Genomic DNA, 21,538 nt, shown 5'->3' with positions numbered 1-21,538 from the left:
ATTGTATAACCATCACCACTGTCCACCTACAGAACTTTTTTATCTTGCAAAACTGAAACTCTGTCCCCCTGGAACAGCAACTCCCCATCTCCCTCCCCCAAACCCTAGCACTCACCATTCTATCTTCTCTCTCTATGAATTTGACTTGTCTAGAGACCTCATATAAGTGGAATCAGGCAATATATGCCCTTATGTGTCTGGCTTCTTTCACTTAGCATAATGTCCTCAAGGTTCATCTGTGTTGTATTAAGTGTCAGAATGTCCTTTCTTTCTAAGGTTGAGTAATATTCATGGATGGACCACGTTTTTCTGTCCACTCATCTGTCAGTGGACACTTGGGTTGCTTCTACCTTTTGACCATCGTGAATAATGAGCTGCCATGAATATGAGTGCACAAAAATATTTTCAATATTTGTTTTCAATGTTGGGGGGTATAATATAAACCCAGAAATGGAATTGTTTTATCAAATAGTAAATCTGTGTTTAATTTTCTGAGGAATCATCTTAACTGTTTTTCACGGTAGCTGCAGCATTTTATGGGAATGTTCCAGTTTTGCTGAATATTTCACTTCTACATAGAAGCCCAAGAAAAATGAAAAGATACATCCACACAAAGACTTATACGCTAATGTTTATAACAACATCATTCATGATAGCCAAAAGTTGGAAACAATCCAAATATCTATATAAGGACAGTTAAATAAGCAAAATGAGGTCTATCTATGCAGAATATTATTTACCCATAAAGGGATGACATACTGATACAGGCGACAACATGGATGAACCTTAAAAATATTATGCTGAAAGAAGCCAAACACTTAAGACCATGATTATATGATTCTATTCATGTGAAATGTCTATAACAGGGAAATCTATAGAGACAGAATATAGATTAGCGGTTGCCAGGGGCTGAGAGATTTGGATGGCGATTGGGGGACATTTTTAAAGGGCACAGGGTTTCTTTTTGTAGTAATGAAAAGGTTCTAAAATTGACCGTAGCGGTAGTTGCACAACTGTGATTATAGTAAACACACACACACACACACACACACACACACACATTGAATTGTACACTTCAAATGAGTGAGTTGTAAGATACGTGAATTTTTTAAAGCTATTAAAATAAAATGAAGTGAAATAAAATAAAGGCTGAAAAAGAATAGAGGAGGAAGGTCATGAGAAAGAGAAGAGAGAAGCTGAATCAGCTGTGAAGTATCAGTTGAGGCCATTGGACCTTCCTGGGTTTGAATGCCAACTGTGCTAGTTACTGGTCTAGTGAGCTCAGGCAGACATCTTACCTCTATGAGTCTCAGTTATCTTTTCTGAAAAATGGGAGCAAACAATGCTGGTCTCTTCGGGTTGCTGAACACTCGATGAGAGAATAAACAAGTGAAGTTGGTATTATCTGCACTGTTGAATGTGGAAGAGATGAAAGTGGGCATGATGATGGAAATGATGGGTTGATAATAGCCAGATGAGCTGGACCAGGGTGGGGGTGGGGGAGGGAGCCGTTCTTGAGAGGGACGGGACTGATGTAAAAGCCCTAGCTAGTGTGGATGCTCTACTTCAGCCTCCTTAGCCAGGGGGTGTTGGCTGAGCTTTGCCATCACTCAATCTGTGGGCGTTTGTGACCATTTCTTCATCAAGGGTGTGTCCCTAGTGTCATGATGTTTCTTGAGTGACAGAAAACTTAGAGGCAATAAAGACCCAGATAGCATGCTGCTCAATTTACAGACAGGCCCCTCCAGAGAAACTTGGGAAGATTCTGCACTATCAGCTCCCTCTCTGAGGTCAGCACGTGGACCTGACCCCTCTTTGGTGCCCAGTCTTGTTGGCAACTAAGAGAGTGGTGAGACAACCTGGCTTAAAGGAGCAGCTACTTCTAGAGTCAGTAAGTGATTTGGCAGATATTTCTCACTCGCTCTCTCTCTCTCTCTCTCTCTCTTCCCCTCTCACTGAATGAATGCATATTCTGGCCAGTTCTTCACCTATTCATCCATCCATCCTTTCTTTCATTTGTTTATTTGTTTATTATTTGTTTGCTCAACATATTCTCCCCAGCACCTCCTCTGTGCCTGTTCCTGCACCAGTGACTTTGATGGAGATAGAGATAAAGAAGTCAGGCTTTCAAGGGCTGAAAGCTGAGTCGTCAGCTCAGCCACGAAAATAAAAATCAAAAGCACTGCTGTATTGCAAGTCTAAACAGGCAGAGCTGTGGAGTCCGGAAAAGGCAGAGGCAACTTTCAGTGGCTTAACAGGGACCAATAAACCTACCTTGCTTGCTCTGACTGTAAAGCATCTAGTGCTCTTTTTCAAGGTTCTTTCTGATGGGGAAACTGAGTCTCAGAGAGGAGAGTGAGATACTCAAGGTCACACAGCTGGGCAGGAGCCAAGGCAGAACTTGATTTCGGTTTATCTGGCTCCAGAATCCATGCTCCTTCTGTTCTTCTACTTTCTCTCCCTTGTAGTATTTGGCTTCTCTTTCCTTACAGCACTGGTTCCATTGTGTGTGTGTGTGTGTGTGTGTGTGTGTGCACGCGCGCGTGCGCGCGTTTGTGTGTGTGTGTAAGAGAGAAAGAGTGAGAAAGATTTAATGTTCATTTATGTCATAGACTAGAGCTACATGCGGGCAGTGGGCATGTCTGTCTTATATAATGTGTTCCGTGTAGTTCATAATAGATACCCAGGAAACATTTGCTGGATAGATATATGGGTGATTGGGTGGATAAGTGAGTGGATGGACGAGTCAATCAACTGATCAAATAATAGATAAATGGGTGGATAAGCAGATAGATGAGTAGGTGGTGGGGAAAGACACGACAGACATGATGCCTACCCAAATTGGCAGAGAAGGGCCTTGACTAGTAATGACGCATTCCAGGCTGAGGAAGAAGTGTAAGAAAAGGCAAGGAGATGGGGAAACACCAAGAATATGGCAAAAGTCATTCTATTCGGCCAGATAACAGAACTGGGATCAGATGAGAATCAAGATCTTAAGGTTCAGGCTCAAGGCAGAGGGATGGAGTGTTTCAAAGTAGTATTCCCCACTTTGATGATTTTCTCATTTTAAACCCAACCCATCTCCTTGTTGATGCCTCTTCAACCAGTCGGCTCCTGGTTGGCAAAAGGGAATACATAGGCCACTTGTCCTGCTCATCAGTCCAGTAATGAGTGCAGTCTGTCACAGGCTTGTGAGTGTCCTGGGGGAGAGATAGGAAAATTTCCTCATAAGTGGCATTATGGGTGGGCCTAGCAAGAGTTCTGAAACATCCAGGGGTGGAAAACACCACTGGAGTGTCCCAGTAGAGAGGACATACTTCATGGACTGTCATCTCCTGCTCAGATTTGACCATGAAACAAGTCCCCACCACTGGGGGTCCTATTCAGTCTCAAAAATCCAGATGTCCAAACTAGCCTGTGCCCTGATTCAATCTGCCTTCCTTTGAAGACCTTCAAACTCTCTTCTCTTGAACCCCCAGGATCAGTCAAGGGTGCTGAGAACCGGACTCAGAATCAGAGGAGACATGAGCAATCCTCGGCCTTTGGATGAGGTGTGATGGGTGCAGGTTTGGGGAGAAGGGGAGGTGAAGAGACTAATGTTTCAGAGACACTGGAGAGGATGAGAAATCATGACCTGAATTCAGAGCTAGAAGGTGCTTTGTAATCATTCAAATGGAGAAAAAGACTCAGAGATGGAACCCAAGTCGGAGATGGGGGGGTGGGGGGGGGACAGCCCTACTACATCTCTCTCAAAGTATCACGCTTCTCTTCTGCAACGAAATGTTGACCCAAACATCCTTCTTCCTAAGATGGGATAAGATAGGATCTCAGGATTAGCTTCAGAAATGTGGAGACCTCTGCAAGTGAGAAAGTAATACTCAGAGCACACATGAAAAAGATGAAGGGACAAAGCCACCAAGTGTGACAACTGGGAGGAACCTTCAAAATCCTTCACGCACACACACTCATTGTATTTGGAAACTGAGGCTCAGATAGGAGGAGTGACTTTCCCAAGTTCATACAGGACTAAAACAGAGCTGGACGACTAGAAGCAAACTAGATTTTTGGTAGTGAGCACACAATATAGTACACAGATATGGAATTATAATGCTGTATACCTGAAATTGATATAACATTATTAACTTACTAGAGGCCCGATGAACAAAATTCATGCAAGGGGCTCAGCCCTCGCAGCCGCAGAAGCTTGCCTCGGCCCTTGCAGCCCTGGCTACGTCCAGAAGGTCGTTTGGCTGTCTGGTCTAATTAGCATATTACTCTTTTATTATTATAGATGTTACTTAATAAATTTAATTTAAAAAAAAAAAGAATGCCCAGTCAAATTAGAATCTCGCATCAACAACAAATAATCTTATAAGTATATCCCATGCAATATTTGGGACACACAGTCACACTTCGGTTCTCAAACATCTCCCATCTTGAACAATTTGTTTCTTGAACAAGTTGTTCACAGGAAAAATGTGTCTCAGTTGTCAAACAAAACTTCAGTTCCTGACCAGACAACCTTTTCATGCTGATACCTGTATGATCAGTCATGCATAGCTCAGGCGACAAACAAAGGAGAGATTTCGGGATTTTTAGTCAGTTTACCACTGAATCTCGCGTTGTTAACACCACAGGAAATTGTGCTATGAATATTTTCTAATGGTAAAAGATGATTCAGCTTTCAAACAAATTGCTCCTCAGCCTTCTGAAACGAATTAAGTTTGAGAACCAAGTTTCCACTTACTTACACTAAAAAATCTCATTTTTGTATTAATCTGAAATGTGAGTGTAACTGGCCACCTGGTATTTTACCCTAACCCCTCTTTGGACCACCTCTCCTGCTTCTCCTTGACCTCTCTACCCCTTTGATGATTTCTGTCATCTCTTGACTCAGGAGGCCTATGACATGTCAGGTGCCCGCGTAGCCCTGACGCTGTGTGTCACCAAAGCCCGGGAAGGTTCGGAGGCGGACCTGGTCGCCCTGGAACGCATGTTCCAGCAGCTGGGATTTGAGAGTACCATAAAGAGAGACCCCACTGCTCAGGTATTGTGAAGCCGGTCCTAGCCAACGGAGGAAGGGCTGGACCGGAAGCGGGCTCCAGGGATGCACCTGAGTCTGGCCATTCCTCTTGCTCTAGCAATTCCAGGAAGAACTGGAAAAATTCCAGCAGGCCATTGATGCCCGGAAAGACTTCGTCAGCTGTGCTTTCGTGGTGCTCATGGCACATGGGCTAGAAGGTCAGCTCGAAGGAGAAGACGAGCAGATGGTCGAGCTGGAGAACCTCTTCGAGGTTCTAAATAACAAGAATTGCCCGGCCCTGAGAGCCAAGCCTAAGGTGTACATCGTGCAGGCCTGTCGAGGAGGTGGGGACAGAGCCAAGAACACAGAGTTTGTGTTCCTGATCCAGTCCTATCCCAGATCGAGAGCCCCAGCTGTCCTGTGCTGCTAATTTATCTTATGACCTTCTCCTTTCCCTCCTCTTCTTGGTGTTTCAGAACAAAAGGACCCTGGTGAAACAGTAGGTGGAGGCAACATTGAGATGATCACAAAAGACAGTCCCCAAACCATCCCAACGTATACGGACACCCTCCACATATACTCCACAGTGGAGGGTATGAGCTCCCAACTGACTCAAGTGGCCTCTGCTGCCCCACTCTGCCCACTGCTCCTGGCCCCTGAGACACTCCTCCAGGATCCACCCTCTTCCGGGCCCTCTTGCACCACACAAACCCCCACCGTCCCACCTCCATTGGAGCTTTCCTGAGACCACTTCTCTGCAATCCCCAGGGTACCTTTCCTACAGACATGACCAAGAAGGCTCCTGCTTCATCCAGACCCTGGTTGATGTGTTCACAGAGAGGAAAGGGCCCATCCTGGAGCTTCTGAGTGAGGTGAGTTGGGACAAGGTACCTGGAATCCCTACCCAGCCTGAGCAAGGAAAAAGCAGAGTGGGCTGAGACTCTTCCAAACCTTTCTGCATTTTCCCTCCCCCTATTCCCAGCCCCAAATCCAACCCAGGTCCCAGCACAGAAACTAGGATGCCCATCTCCTAGCAATGACTTTCCTTAATGCAGGAAACTTCAAAGTCCACAATATGTGAGATAATTTAGATAATATACAGATAAATTTCTGTAAATAAAATTTTCTGTTAAAAGTTTGGGCCAACTTTTTTTTTTCTAATGGTTATATGATGTTGTGGTGGATTAGAAAGTAACACGTGACAAGAATGTCCAGCCAATGATTCCAGAGAGCTGATGACACAGAGGAGACAATAAAGGTCACCCATCTGAAGACAGGAATGCCCATTTGCTTTCTTCTTTAATCTTCTCCCCATAAGCCTGTTACACCAACGCCCCCAAGGCCCAGCCCCAAGATGACCACACTTCTTGTTGCAGGTGACCCGGAGGATGGCAGAAGCAGAGGTGGTTCACGAAGGGGAAGCGAGGAAAATGAACCCTGAAGTACAAAGCACCCTTCGGAAACAGCTCTATCTGCAATAGATGTAGAAAGGACAGGGAGGGGCATGTTTTCGGGTGCTCTGTCTCCCCGTCAGATGCTTAAAAGGCAGCTCTCACTGCTCCCCCAAAATCTTCTTTCCCCTCACACCCCGCCCCCCCCCCAAGGTAAATGTCACTCAGTCCTTTCATCACACCCCTTATGCAGGTTCAACCTGTCCCTGTCCTTTTTAAAGCAACCCAACTAAAACCGAGCACAGGCATGGTTGTAACAAGAACATCACCTCCCTCAGGCTGGGCTATGTACCTCTATTAACGCAACCAAGGGAGTACTCACTTATCACACTTTCTGCTCCTATGCTTATCTGAAACTCATTCTGGCTTTTATGAATTATGCCCATCCAAATGTAACTGGATGAAGCTCAAGATTTTACATTAATAAACCAATGCTCACTCACCTCCTCCCTTCTCAATCAAACTTTTGCTGTCTTCTAAATCTCACCTGGAGTTGTAGCCTCTTCCTGAGCCTGTATCTATTCCAGTGATTCCCTCCCACTTCCTAAAAATTCAGTAAGGCAAGAATCGTTCTCTCTCTTGGCTAGCAAGCTGGTGCCTTGACACTGTTCTCCTAGTTTATGGGCTCTCTCTGGCTAATAGAGATGCCTCCTCCTTTTCTGGGTCTCTCCCTCCTAATTAACACTGCGCCCCCCCCCCCCACACACACACACACACACCTCCCCACCTCCACCACTAGGCCCTGGGCTCTGCCCTTCTCCAGAGACTCCATCCATTCATTCATTCTTATGATTACAACTTTCACCACTCTGAATCAGAACAAATTGAAACTATGGCAAATTCCCTAGCGTCACCCTATTATTTTGTAGACAGTATGATAGAAGGCTCAGAGAGGTTACATGGCTAGTCAAATGCCACACAGTAAGTCTGGCTTCCATCCTCGCCCCCTTTTCACTGCCTGCTAAGTCTTGATCTATCAGAAAACTTGTCTACTTAGAGGAACCACCAAATAAAAGTTCTCCCTACCAGTGTGCGGGGCAGGGGGGGGGGGGTGGTAGGTTGGGGGTTAATGGGGGGGATGAGGACACATTTGTAATACCTTAACTAATAATAAAAAAAATCATCTAATAGGATATCAAAAACAACTGTCAATGCTTTGTTCATATAAAACGTTTTGCATAACTTAATTATAATTTAAATGTATTCCTTAAAAAAAAAAAATGAAGCCAGATATTGTATTTCAATTACTTACCTATTAGTACTCACTTCTCATTCTACCCTCTCCACAATCCCTTTTTTTCTGTCTCTGTGGATTTTCTAATTCTGATATTTTATATAAATAAAATTATACGTATATTAAAAAAAAAAAAGTTCTCCCTACCTTGGAGATTGGAGCTCCCTGGAAGACTTCTAGAAATCCTTGATAACCAGCATTTAAGGTTACATCCATGGAATTCCAGCACTGGGCTGGAAGCTGGATCAGATGTACTGCCCTCCAATTCTGAGATGCATGTCTCTATGTCTCTAGCCTTGACCTTTCCCATGATATAACCTGTGGTCATACGCACCACCATTGAAAACCCATGGTTAAAGATGTCTTTTCTTCCTGGTCCATCCTCGTTCCCTGTCACCCTCAACCTCAGACCCCAGGTTCAGAAATCTGCCATTATCTATAACACTCTTCCTCTTGCAACCTTCCTATGCCACCAGCCACCATGCCCAGCCCAGCCTGACTCTGAAACACTTCTCAGATCTGTCTTCTCTTCCCTAACATGTAATTCTCCAGGCTCAAGTCCCACCCTCGCGTGTTTACATCTTTGCATGTTTCCACCAGGTTCTTTTCTTGCCTTTCCACCTGACCATCTCACCCCTCCTTTGTGCTCCATACCATCTATAATTCTTTATCTTCCTAGAACACCCAGGAAAACACAATGGCACCCCATCATTTGGAGACCAAGACCAAACTCCACATCCTGATATCTCACACCCGTATAATTCCACTTCCAACTAGCAATCAGCTAAATTCATCTCTCACTTCCCCCATCATGAATTCACCCTTCCAACAAGACTAATGTCCTTTTATTCATACCTCCCCAAGCTGGAGTGCCCTCTCTTTCCCTTCACCTACTTTCCACAACCTCCCACCCCTACGTATTCCAGAAAGTCATTCCTGATTGTCTTTCTAGGTAATTCTGCTCTTTTACTAGGACGAGACTATTACAATTTCTTGAGGGCAGGGAACAAATCTTTGATTGTTATAATGGATGCTCAATAAACAGTTGTCAAACTAAAACTATATGTTGGAATCTTTGCTATGAGCTTAAACCATGAGGCTGATGTGAAAGGCATTATGGATTTGGCTTCATTTTTCTGCTGGCCAGCTGTCTCCCTGGTGTGTCTATCGTGAACGGAGAATCAGGATCTCATCCTGTCTCTTTCATAAAAGCCGAAGTGTTAGGCATTTGTAAAGTTCCAGGCCACACTTCCATGCCAGTGACTATATTTTATAAGATGGTTCCATCTCCAGGATATTCCCAAAGAAGTATCCAGACACATAACTGTAGCTTTTCAAAAGGGACCTTGGAGATCAGCTAGTTACAGGATCACAACATTCAGCAAGTGTGCCACCTCTCTCTATCCAGGTGCTCATTGCAGACATAACTAATCAATCACACTTTCTTTTCTACTCAACTAGGGTCTAGCCTCAAAGTCTTTCTCCTCTCAGCACCCCAGAAAGCATAGGCACATTATTCCTGATCCAATTCAAGCTGTTCCTGAGGAAACAATTTGTCTAGAGTCACCAAGTTCTTAAGCAATAAACCTAAGTTCCTCACCTATGGTGCCATAATAGCCATGGCAGCAATTGGAGCTTTACCTATAGGAATAGCAGGGCAAGTGGCTGAGGCAGGGATGAGTACACAGGACCGGGTAGATCTGGGGTGATGCATATACTGAGTCCTGTAGACTCACCCATATGCAAACCTGTGCTCCAAACATTCAACCTTCTTGGAGTCTCCAAATACAGGAGTCAGCAAATTATGACCCACTCATTCAACCCAGACTGCAGCCTATTTTTATAAATAAAGCTTTATTGCCACACAGTCATGCTCATTCATTTACATATTGTCAATGGCTCATTACACTGTACAAGAAACAACATGTGGTCTGCAAAGCTGACCCTTTACAGAAAAATGTGCTAACTTTGCCCTAATAGCTTTCCAACAAATTCTCATTTTGCTTAAGTCGGCCAGAGTGGCTCACCACCAAGAACCATAACTGATTCAACAGGTGACACAGTGGCTTGATTTTTCCCGGAGTAAGGGTTTCCCTCAATTACTTAGTAAGGATTTATAAATTTATCCTGAAAGTTTACTTTTAAGGATAAATGAGGGGCAGATCCAGAACCTGTACAATTGGTGCAGGAGTCCCTCCTTAAGAAAAATACAAAATACCAACACAGAGTCAGTACAGCACCATGAGCACATTTCAGGCCTCTCGCAGGCCGGGGAGGGGCCAGGAATGTGAGGCCCTATATTCACTTCACGGCATCTGTTCTCCAAGTCATTCTCCAACTAGAGCAGGAGCCATTCTAAAATGAAAATCTGACCTGCCGTGCACCTTCAAGTTGTGCACTGCTTTTTAGATAAGGAGGGCACATCTTAACTTGACCTCTAGGTTCTCATCTCTACCTCTTCATCCTTATAAATGAAAATGTCTTAGAAATAGAAAGTGTTGTTGGTTGCACGTCACAAGTGTCACTCATTTTATTGAATTGTACACTTAAAAATCACCAATATTCATGGTGTGGCTCGTGGTTGAGCATCAAACTATGAACCAGGGGGTCACGGTTCAATTCCCAATCCCAGGTTGAGGGCTGTGGGGCGTACAAGAGGCAGCCAATCAATGATTCTCTTTCATCATTGATGTTTTTATCTCTCTCACCCTCTCCCTTCCTCTCTGAAATCAATAAAAAATATATTTTAAAAAATTGTTAACATGGAAAATTTTATGTTAAAAAACTTTAAAAAAAATTTTTTAATTTTAAAGTTAAAAAACTTTATCACAGTTTTTTAAAATTAATAATATCATACAAAAAAACCAATGAGTTATTAACCAGGTGGAGGAAGTTAACATCATGTGGATTTCGTGTATTCTCTGATATGATGTGATTAAATAATATGATATAATGTGATTCCTCTTTGGGGTGTTCTTTCCAAACAGGTATTTTTAAAGCTTATTGAGATGCCATACAATGTACCCATTTATGGTGGACAATTCATTATTTTTTGACATGTGAGAATGTTGTGGCAAATGGCCCAGAGAAAGACAGCCGGGCCCCCAGAGGAATCGGGAAAGTAAAACCTTTATTAGGCAGCGCTGCTAGTCCGGGGGACTTTGATCCAAAGCCTGAACTGCCAATGAGAGAGGGGAAGGGGGTTGATATATACAATCTTCTTGTGGCGGCCCCTGGGGGTGGGCTTTGCAGCTCCACCCAAGTCAGTTAGAATGGGGAAGTAAGATTACTGTTTACCTAGCTGCTGAACTAGGCTGTAAGCCCCCAACGTTGCCCCCCTATTTTCCTTCTCAACATTATTACTTTTTTTTAATCCATGATCTCAGTCTAATCATGAGAAAAACATCAGACAACCAGATTGGTTGACATCTAATAGTACCTGGCCAGCCCTCCACAAGACTGTCAAGGTCATGAAAATAGGAAAGCTTATGAGAGATTAACCCAAAGTGAAGGAGGCAGGGAGATGTGACAACCCAACCCAATGCGGTACCCGAGACTGGAGAGTAGAACAGAAAGAGGGCAATGATATTAAAATTGGTAAAGGCTAAAAAATTAGTTTTTAAAAAATAACTACCTGGGATGTTTTTGTTTTGTTTTAACTATATTTTATTGATTTTTTTACAGAGAGGAAGGGAGAGGGATAGAGAGTTAGAAACATCGATCAGCTGCCTCCTGCACACTCCCTACTGGGGATGTGCCTGCAACCAAGGTACATGCCCTTGACGGGAATCGAACCTGGGACCTTTGAGTCCGCAGGCCGACGCTCTATCCACTGAGCCAAACCGGTTAGGGCAACCTGGGATGTTTTCTTCCCAAGATTCCATAGCCCCATTCCAACAATGAGGAAACATCAGACAACCCTAAGGAACACTGTAAGAGGGGATCAGTACTCTTTAAAACTGTCAAGGTCATGAGAAACAAAGACAAAACAAAGAAATTGTCATAGATTAGAGGAGACAAAAAAAAAAATTACTGCCCTAGCCAGTTTGGCTCAGTGTATAGAGCATCGGCCTGCGGACTGAAAGGTCCCGGGTTCGATTCCCGCCAAGGGCACATGCTCAGGTTGCGAGCTCGGTCCCCAGGAGGGGGCATGCGGGAGGCAGCCAATCAATGATTTCCTCTCATCATTGATATTTCTATCTCTCTCTTCCTCTCCCTTGCTCTCTGAAATCAATAAAAATATATTTTTTAAATGCAACATGGTATCCTGCGCTGGATCCTGGAACAGAAAAGAGACATTTGTGGGTAAATTGATGAACTCTGAATTCGAGAGTTTACCTAAGTAGTTCTGTGTCAATGTGAGTTTTAATATACTAATATGTACCTGGGTAAGTAAGATGTGTTAACACTAAAGGAATAGAGCAGGAACTTTCTGTATTATTGTTACAACTTTTCTGTAAATCTAAAGGTATTGCAAAATAAAGAGTTTTTTTAAAACAAAGAAATATAGTAAGTGGATAGTCTTTGTTTCCCTGACTTACCCCTGAGCGCTACAGGTGTAATCACCATTGGCTTTAAAATAAAGGAAGTAGACCTATACAGTAGTATCTAACCTATGTAAATGAGTGTCAGGTTTAATCCGTTGCTATTAGAATACAATGTAATTTCTCAGGCGTGATAAAAGATTGGCAAATCAATGCTAATTCATTTTAGCATTTCAACACTTTTCCAATTTTATTGAAATATACTTGACATGCAGCATTGTGGAAGTTTAAGGTGTACAGCATAATAATTTGACTTACTTATATTGTGAAATAATTACGACAATAAGTTTAGCTAACATCTATAATCTCATATACATACAAAAAAAAAAAGAGGTATTTTTCTTGTATGAGAATTCTTAGGATCCACTCTCGTAGCAACTTTCAAATATTCCATACAGCACTGTTTACTATATCACTACGCTATACATTACATCCTAGAACTCATTTATCGTATAACTGAAAGTGTGTACCTTTCCACCACCTCCCTCCAATTCTCTCACACCCAACTCCACCCTTGGTCACCACAAAGCTGATCTCATTGAGTTTGGGGCAGGGTGTTGTTTTGTTTTTATTTTGCTTTGTGTGCTCTGTTTTAGATTCCACATATAAGTGAGATCATGTTAAATTCTGATATTAGACTTAACTTTAGAAGGGAGATTCTTCCCCTGGTGGTAACGTTACTGTGTCCAGACGAAGTATCTCTCAGCCACTCTACACCATCCTGGGTGGGTTTAACTCTTTAAGGCGACACACCTATTCCTTTGGGCAGGTTGAGGAGAGGGGAGGGTTGGGAGAGACTAGGGAACAGATATTGAGCATTTCCTGACCACACCCAGCATTTTCCTCTTCTGGAGAAGTGGGTGAAACGAGCATTGGTGGGAAGACGGAATGAATGGGCCACCCACTTAAACCACAGAGGATTAAAAGAATGTTTGCCCACTCAGAAGACACACCCCTGGTTGTTCACGTTGACTGTACATGAAACCAAACGGGGTTTCTATATTACGATTTCCTAAACTTTGGCCTTCTGCATGCTGCCTTCATCCATATCTACATATCGCTGTATTATTATTTCATTGATATTTTTCTTTAAACCAATTTTATTTTTTATTGAAAAGGACACTCGGAACATGGCAATAACCCATACAATGCAATAGTATTTGCAATTAAGAAGGAATGAAAGCTAATATGAGCTGCAGCATGGATGAACTTTGAAAACATTATGCTAAGTGGTGGGGGAGGGGGGACACGTTTTATATGAAATTGTTGTAGGATAATGAAAATCTAGGAAAATTCTGGGACAACTGGAACAGGGAAACTGAAAGAGGAAAGTTAAACAAAGCCCAAGGGCTTTGCAGGCCACTTGTAGCGGGGTCTTGTCTTGAGAACAAAGGGTTAAAACCTCTCCTCACAAAAGAATGCAGGAGAGGAGAGGGAGGGAAGAGGGAGATAAGGAGTAACCTTAATGCAACTAGATACATAATTTAAATCACCCTGAAACCAACTAAAAGATAGCAGAGAGGAGGGAGGAGGGAGGAGAGAGGAGAGGGGAGGAAGAGCGCAATCTTAGCTGGTCCCACTGTTTGCCAGTGGTTCTCAACCTTCTGGCCCTTTAAATACGGTTCCTCATGTTGTGGCCCAACCATAACATTATTTTCGTGGCTACTTCATAACTGTCATGTTGCTACTGTTATGAATCGTAATGTAAATATCTGATATGCAGGCTGGTCTTAGGCGACCCCTGTGAAAGGGTCGTTCGACCGCCAAAGGGGTCGCGACCCACGGGTTGAGAACCGCTGGACAGGGAAGCCCACAGTCTCAGGATTTCATTGCCAGGTGCTTCTCGTAAATTCCTGGAAACCATTACAGATAAAAGGAGAGAGACCTTCAGAGTTAATCTATACCAGAATATGTAGGAGAGGAATATTTTTAGACAGGAGGTTTTATAACACCAAAAACCCCCACCCAACTCACTCTTCAGATTAGCGGAGAGCCCACCTGCACGTCATAAACCAGATGATGGATGTGCTTGCCTTGGTCTTTTAATAAATGTGCACAATTTAACACGTTCACTTTAACACAATGCAATGATCTGGAGTCACTTGTTTGCATTCACTCCTACAAGCATGACAGGAAGCGAGGTGGGGACAGCTCTTTCCCTCTGACTCAGGGGGCTGTCTAATAGCACCTCTGTGTTGTCCGCCAGAGGTGTCTGGGGTCAGTGTTCAGCAGAGGTCAACCCAAAGGTCAATCCTCGAGACCGGAAGCATATTAGTGATTGGAGGGGTGAGCGGGAGGGAGAAATGGAGAGTGACTGCTTAATGGGTATGGGTTTCCTTTTGGGGTGATGAACAAGTTCTAAAATTGAATATTGGTGACAGTTGCACAGCTCTTTGAATATACCAAAGACCATTGAGTTGTATACTTTCAAAGGGTGAATTTTATGTTGCGTGCATTATATATCAGTAAAACTGATATTTTAAAAATGAAACGGTTACCTATTATAATAGTATCACTTGCCATAAATAGGAAATAAGCATATAAATAAAAATATGCAATAAAAATGTTAAATGTCCATATATGAACCACCAAAGTTATCTCAATGTATCACCAATATGAGTTCCACATACTGCCTCTCAATACCATGACCCGTGTCCTGCTGTATGCCTCTATGTGCACACATATAAACATTTCTCTGACAGCAGAATTGCTAAGTCAAAGATACAAGCATTTTTATTTTGATAGGTGTGTTCATTCATTCATTACACTGAAATAATGTATCAAACCTTGTCAAATGCCAAATACTGTCCTAGGTACTGGGAATGAAGCATAGTAATCCCTCCTTTGGAAAACTGCTGTTTGAAACTGCTGTTTGAACTGCTCTGTTATTCTTAGACAATCTCTTATTCTCTACGTCAACTCTGTTATTTTTAGATAGTCTCTTATTCTGTAAAATAACTGTTTTAGTTTGAATAATAGAAAAGATAAACTTAATTGTCTGACCTTGCAAGCTAGCCATCTAACATAAGGGACTGATACGCTGATATTGATGCCAGGTGTCTGTATAGATATGACATGTACTCAAGGTTACAAGTTGTCTGTATAGATATGGCAGGTGTTTGCTAGATATGATATGTACTCAAGGTTACAAGCTGTCTGCAAAAAATAACTTACACAAAGAACTAAAAGGATATAAAAAGGAAATACTCCTTCCTGTGTTTGTTCAGAATTTGACAGAGGTAATCTGCTCTGAACCTGTGCATAATAAAGATGACTCCTAACTAATTGGATCATTAAGGTGTCTTGTCTAGCTCACTGATTTGCGATACAAGAATAGTGTGATTGACAAAGCCCCTCATCTCATGGAACCTACATTCTGGTGGGAAGACTGTCAATAAACTAATAAGTGACACAATAATATGATTTTTATCATATAACATTATTTTTAGTAGTGCTAAATACAGTGGAGAAAAATTCGGCAGTGTAGCAGGATACAAAATTAACCTCCAGAAACCAATGGCATTTTTATACACCATTGCAATGAAAAGAATAAGATACCCCCCTAACTGGTTTGGCTCAGAGGATAGAGCATCGGCCTGCCAACTGAAGGGTCCCAGGTTCGATTCCGGTCAAGGGCATGTACCTTGGTTGTGGGCATATCCCCAGTAGGGGGTATGCAGGAGGCAGCTGATCGATGTTTCTAACTCTCTATCCCTCTCCCTTCCTCTCTGTAAAAAATCAATAAAATATTTTTTTTTAAATGTAAGTGGTTAATTCAGCCTTATCTACAATTTTCAAAGCAACCAAGAGGTTAGGTAGCCCTGGTCAGTGTGCTCAGTGGTTAGAGTGTTACCAGATTGATTCCAGGTCAAGGGCATGTACCTGGGTTGTAGGTTCAATCCCTAGCCCTGGTTGGGGAGTGTGCAGGAGGCAACCAATTGATGTGTCTCTCTCACATCAATGTCTGTGTGTGTGTGTGTGTGTGTGTGTGTGTTCCCCTCCCTCCCTTCCACTTTCTCTAACATGGAAAAAAATATCCTTGGGTGAGGAATAACAAAACAAAAAAGGTTAAGTAAATCATGATTTCTGCACTCCATGGAATATTAAGCAGCCATTGAAGTGGCATTTATGAAGAATGTGTGGCAATAGAGGGGAGAGTGATCATAGAATACTGGGTAGAGGAAAGCTCAGAGGAAAATGATACCTTCCATGCATTTCCAACTAAGCACAAATAAATATGTATATGGGCCAAGAGTAAAAGAAAACTATACTGTGCAAGACTCTTCAAATGCAACATTATTTTTCACACATTTTGTTTTCTCTTCCTGGAATGTTCTGACACATACAGACATACACAGCTGTACACATTCACATATAGGCATATACTCTTATATATATATACCATTATACATATGTCCACACAATACACATATGCACACATAAGTACACACTTGTACACATTTATATACATGCATACATATACATGCACACATAAGTACACATTCACATTTATATACTCCTGAGTACACTGCTTTGGACTGCATTGTGTCCTCCCAAAATTCATATGTTAAAGTCCTAACCCCGAGGGTCTCAGAATGTGACTGAATTTGGAGACGAGATATTTAAAAAGGTAATTATGGTAAAATGAGGCCCTAGGGTGGGCCCTAATCCAATATAACTGTCAATCTTATAAGAAGAAGAGATTAGAACATACACAGAGAGAGACCTGGTGAGGACACAGGAGAAGACAGTATCTACAAGCCAAGGAGAGACATCGCCAAAGAAACCAAACATGTCAACACCTCCGTCTCACACTTTCAGCCTCCCGAACTTGAGAAAATAGATTTCTGTTGTTTAAGCCACCCAGTCTGTTGTAATTTGTTTTGGCAGCCCGAGGACAGTAATGTACATGTCCCTATGCCCACAGAATACACATATGCACGTATGTACACACTCACAAACACATGTACACTCATATACACACATGCGCATGTGCCCACACAAACATACTCACAAACACTCCCTTCTCCTTCAAGTGCTGGCTCTCACCACCCCTTCTGTGACGCGTCCCTGGCCCTTTCAGGTCATACAAGTTTTTCCTTCCTCCATTATCGAACTCTGTTCACTCATTTTTTTTCATCCCACAAATATCAGTTGAGCACTGACATTCCTCCAGGAGCTGCGAATACAGCAGCAACCAGACCCAATGTTTTGTCCTCGTCACTCTTACTCAGTTATACCACTTATTTTGCTGTAATGGAGTGTTTTGGCTTCTATGCCTGTCTTCGCCCTTGAGCAGATTCACTACAGGGCTGGGCTGTCCTGAGTGGGATGTGCTAAGAGTGTACTGGATACTCAGTCAGGACAAAGGATCGAGACTTGAGAGGTTGAAGGGTGCACAGAAACAGCCCTGAGAGAAGACAGCCATAATCGTCAGTCCTTTTCACAGATAAGGAAAGAGACTCGAGAGGCGACATCATGTGCGACATTCCTGCACCGTGTAGGTAACAAGGATTATCTAATATGGTCTGTTTGCAAAGCCAGAGCTCTCCCTGCTGGGCCCACTGCAGTCGATGAGGAAGCCTAGAGATGCCCAATTACAGCAACAAATCCTTAACTGTCTGTGTCCGGGTGCTGCAATGGCCTAGCATCTCCTCTGAGGGAATCATCCTCCTCTAGAAGCCCAGAGCTGCAAACGTACCGAGTTGGAGGCACAGGGCGATTGGCCAGCTCTGCACGGTGAGGTGCGCCTGCCACCTGCAGGACAGCCCCAGGACAACCTTGCCCAGTGCTCCTCAATGTGGATGAGTCACAACAACCCGCATTGAGGTGTGGCACCACCTGAAACTTTCTGCTTTGCCTCGAGTGAATCAATTCCTTGCTGACTATAGACCTGGCCCCAGTTCATCAGACTGGTCAGAATCGCCTTTCCCCCCAGCTGGACTTCAGTCCCTCTTGGCTAGATCTGACTAAGGGCTGTGACTTTGAGAAAGCAACGCTGTCAGCTTCGCCCCGGGGGAACATCCCAGGGGCTGGAAACACATGCAAGCCCGCTGAGCTCTAGAAGCCAGCATTCGAAGGAGCTACCGTGACATAACCACAGGCACTTTTACCGAGTGTTTGCTGTGTGCAGCAGCTGCCCTATGAACCATACGCGCACTGTGCCATTTAAGCCTCACAACCTGCCTGTGAGGCGAGTAATGGTGCCGCACTCCTGTCCCGGGTGAGGAAAGGAAGGCTCCGTTGTATTTACTCACTTCCAAAGTCTGTCACAGCTGCAAAGTGGGAGAGCTAAGGCTTGTCTGAATTTAACCACTATACTCTTTTACCTCCCAACGTTCCCAGAGATCACAGCCATATACAGAGGGAAATGTACATTACCGTAGAAAGAGATCCAATGAAATGGGCAAAATTCAGACTCTATCACCTTCCAGCCAACTGACTCTGAGCCACCCTCTCTTGGAGAATGTTTATTGAGCACCTATGATGTAGGCTTTTAGATCTTTGGAGTATTTTATTTATGAAGCTCACTTAAATACTGGATATCAATTTTCAGGATTCTTTATTCCAAGAAAAAAAACCTCAACTCAAAATATCTTGACCAAATTGTACTGTAAAGCAGTAAAAAGAGATAAAATACTGCTAAATACAACAACTGGAATGAATCTCACAAATATAAAGCTCGGTCAAAGGCATCAGAAAAAAGAACACATACTATATGATTGGGTTTAAATAAAGTCCAAGAAAAAGCACAACTCATACAAGCTGTTAGAAACCAGGGAAGTGGTTATGGGGGGGGGGGGAGAGATAGAGTAAGGATGTGGGAGCCATAAATGGGCTTTGGGGTGCTGGAGAGAGAGAGAGAGAGAGAGAGAGAGAGAGAGAGAGAAGAATAAATATAGTTTTATATATAGTTTCTTATAAACATATAAGAATTTTTGTATATTCTATTATATAAATAGTTTCTTATGAAGTTAAACATACCCTTTACATATAACCCAGAATTCATACTCCTAAAGGTATGAAAATGTATGTCCATGCAAAAAAACTACACACGAATGTCCATAGCAGCTTTATTTTCAACTAGAGGCCCGGTGCATGAAATTCATGTATGGGTAGGGTCCCTAGGCCTGGCCAGAGATCAGGGCTGATCTGTAGGGCGACCAGAGGGGCGATCGCGGGGGGGGGGGGGGATCCCCTCTGGCACCCACCTTGGCTGGCCTGGGGCCTGTGGGCTGGGGGCAGCTCCTGTGTTGAGCTGGGGGCAGCTCCTGGTCAGTGTGCATCATAGTGACCAGTCATTCTGCTGTTTGGTCAATTTGCATGTTAGGCTTTTATTATATAAGATAGCCAAAACTGAAAACAACCTTCAATGAATGGCTGGATAAACACATTATGGTTCATTCATACCATGGATACTACTCAGCCATAAAAATGAATGAACTATTGATATATGCAACACTACTCAGATGGGTCTCGAGAATATGATGCTGAGTGAAAAAAGACAAGTATTGTTAAAAACCTACATACTGTATGATTCCATTAATATAACATTTGGAAGTGACAAAACTATAGTGTGAAATAATATGTGTACAAAGTATTCATTTTAGCAAAGACTGGAAACATTCATCAATAGAAAATTGGTTGCACAAATTATGGCATCATCAATAGAAAATTAATTACGTGGATTATGGTACCATTTGTTCAATGAAAAATAAGGAGCTTTAAAAATATTAAGGATAGCCCTAACAAGTTTGGCTCAGTGAATAGAGCATCGGCCTGCAGATGCAAAGGTCCCAGGTTTGATTCCGGTCAAGGGCATGTACCTTGGTTGCGGGCACATACCCAGTGGGGCGTGTGCAGGAGGTGGCTGATCGATGTCTCTCTCTCATCGATGTTTCTAACTCTCTATCCCTCTCCCTTTCTCTCTATAAAAAATCAATAAACTATATTTTAAAAAATATTAAGGATATTAAAATATCACCAAGCTAAATTAAGGTGGAGAACAGTATTATGGTATGCTACTTTTATGTACAAAAGGGAGTGGAGAATAAATGTGTCTGTGTGTGTGTGTGTGTGTGTGTGTGTGTGTGTGTGTAGAGATTCTGGAAGGTCACATAAGAAACCATTAACAGGGATTAACCATTGAGGCTAATTCACCTCGTATATAAAGAGCTCTTAGAAATTAGTAAGAAAAAGATCAACAAATGGAAAGGGAAATGGGCAAAGATTGCTAAGAACTAGAGGGTTAGGGGTGCCTAAGTTGGGGGATGGCATTTCATTATTTCATGGCATCCTTTCTTAACCAACGTCAATGTTACACATTTTTAAAAGTGAAATTTTCAAGACATCAAAAAGTAAAAATGAAGGAACTTTTACCTTCTGTGATAGCATGAATGGGCCTGGATTTATTATGCTAAGTGATATAAGCCAGTGAGGGGAAGACAAATACCATATGATCTCACTTATATGTGAAATCTAATGAACAAAATAAACCAACAAAATAGAAACAGAGACATGGGTACATGGGACAGGCTGACAGCCGTCAGAGGGGTGGTAGGAGGGTAGACAGTGTAAAAGAAGGTGAAGGGATTATACAAAACACAGAGACACGGGCACAGTGTGGTAACAGCCAGAGGGAAAGGGAATGGGAGTAGGTGGGGGTGGGGGAATGGGGACAGAGCGAGACTTCGCTTGGGGTGATGGGCACGTGATGCAGTGTGCAGGTGATGTTTCACTGAGTTGTACACTTGAAACATGTATGGTTTTGCAAACCAACATCACTCCAATAAATTCAATTTTGAAAAAACAAAAGACTTGTGGGGGGAGCTAATGGAGGAGAAGGTAAAAAATCGAAGGATTCTAGCAGATACAGAGGCTTCCTGGGGAAACAGAAATGAGAGTCGTGATGTGGGGACCCCAACGGCAAAGAACAAGCCCATCAAAATTGGTGGGCAAAAGCAGAAGAGAGATTCCCTCATTCCCATGCAAAGTGGGTTTGGTAGGGACTACAACAGGTTAATAAAGACCCTTTTGTGTCACTGACAGGAAGGCAATTTTAACAAGAACATGGTTCAAAACCTCAGGGCCAAGCACAGCACCTGACCTATGGCAGGTGACCAAGAAACACTTGATAAATTCATCCACTCAACATACATTTATTGATTATCACTTTCCAGGAGATCTCATTGGTGAACCCAACAGTATAAATTCCCTTTCCTCGAGGATCTTCCATTGTGATGGAACAAATGAAAGAACATCTGGAATGCAGACATCTGAGTGCCCT

The 21,538-nt window shown here is 42.8% G+C and overlaps 1 protein-coding gene across 1 annotated transcript; it reads left to right on the top strand.

The window, feature by feature from the left end:
- Window positions 1-3,524: 3,524 nt before the first annotated feature.
- CASP14 (caspase 14) lies at window positions 3,525-6,504 on the top strand (the record flags this gene model as incomplete). Its single annotated transcript, XM_081091424.1, has 6 exons — window positions 3,525-3,551; window positions 4,898-5,047; window positions 5,142-5,367; window positions 5,500-5,616; window positions 5,792-5,895; window positions 6,400-6,504. 6 exons carry the CDS (start codon window positions 3,525-3,527, stop codon window positions 6,502-6,504), a joined length of 729 nt encoding a protein of 242 aa, XP_080947550.1.
- Between the last annotated feature and the right edge of the window lie 15,034 nt (window positions 6,505-21,538).

Source organism: Myotis nattereri, assembly GCF_964212035.1.
Source record: "Myotis nattereri genome assembly, chromosome: 5".
Classification (NCBI taxonomy): domain Eukaryota; kingdom Metazoa; phylum Chordata; class Mammalia; order Chiroptera; family Vespertilionidae; genus Myotis; species Myotis nattereri.
This window is presented reverse-complemented; position numbering and strand designations above follow the sequence as displayed.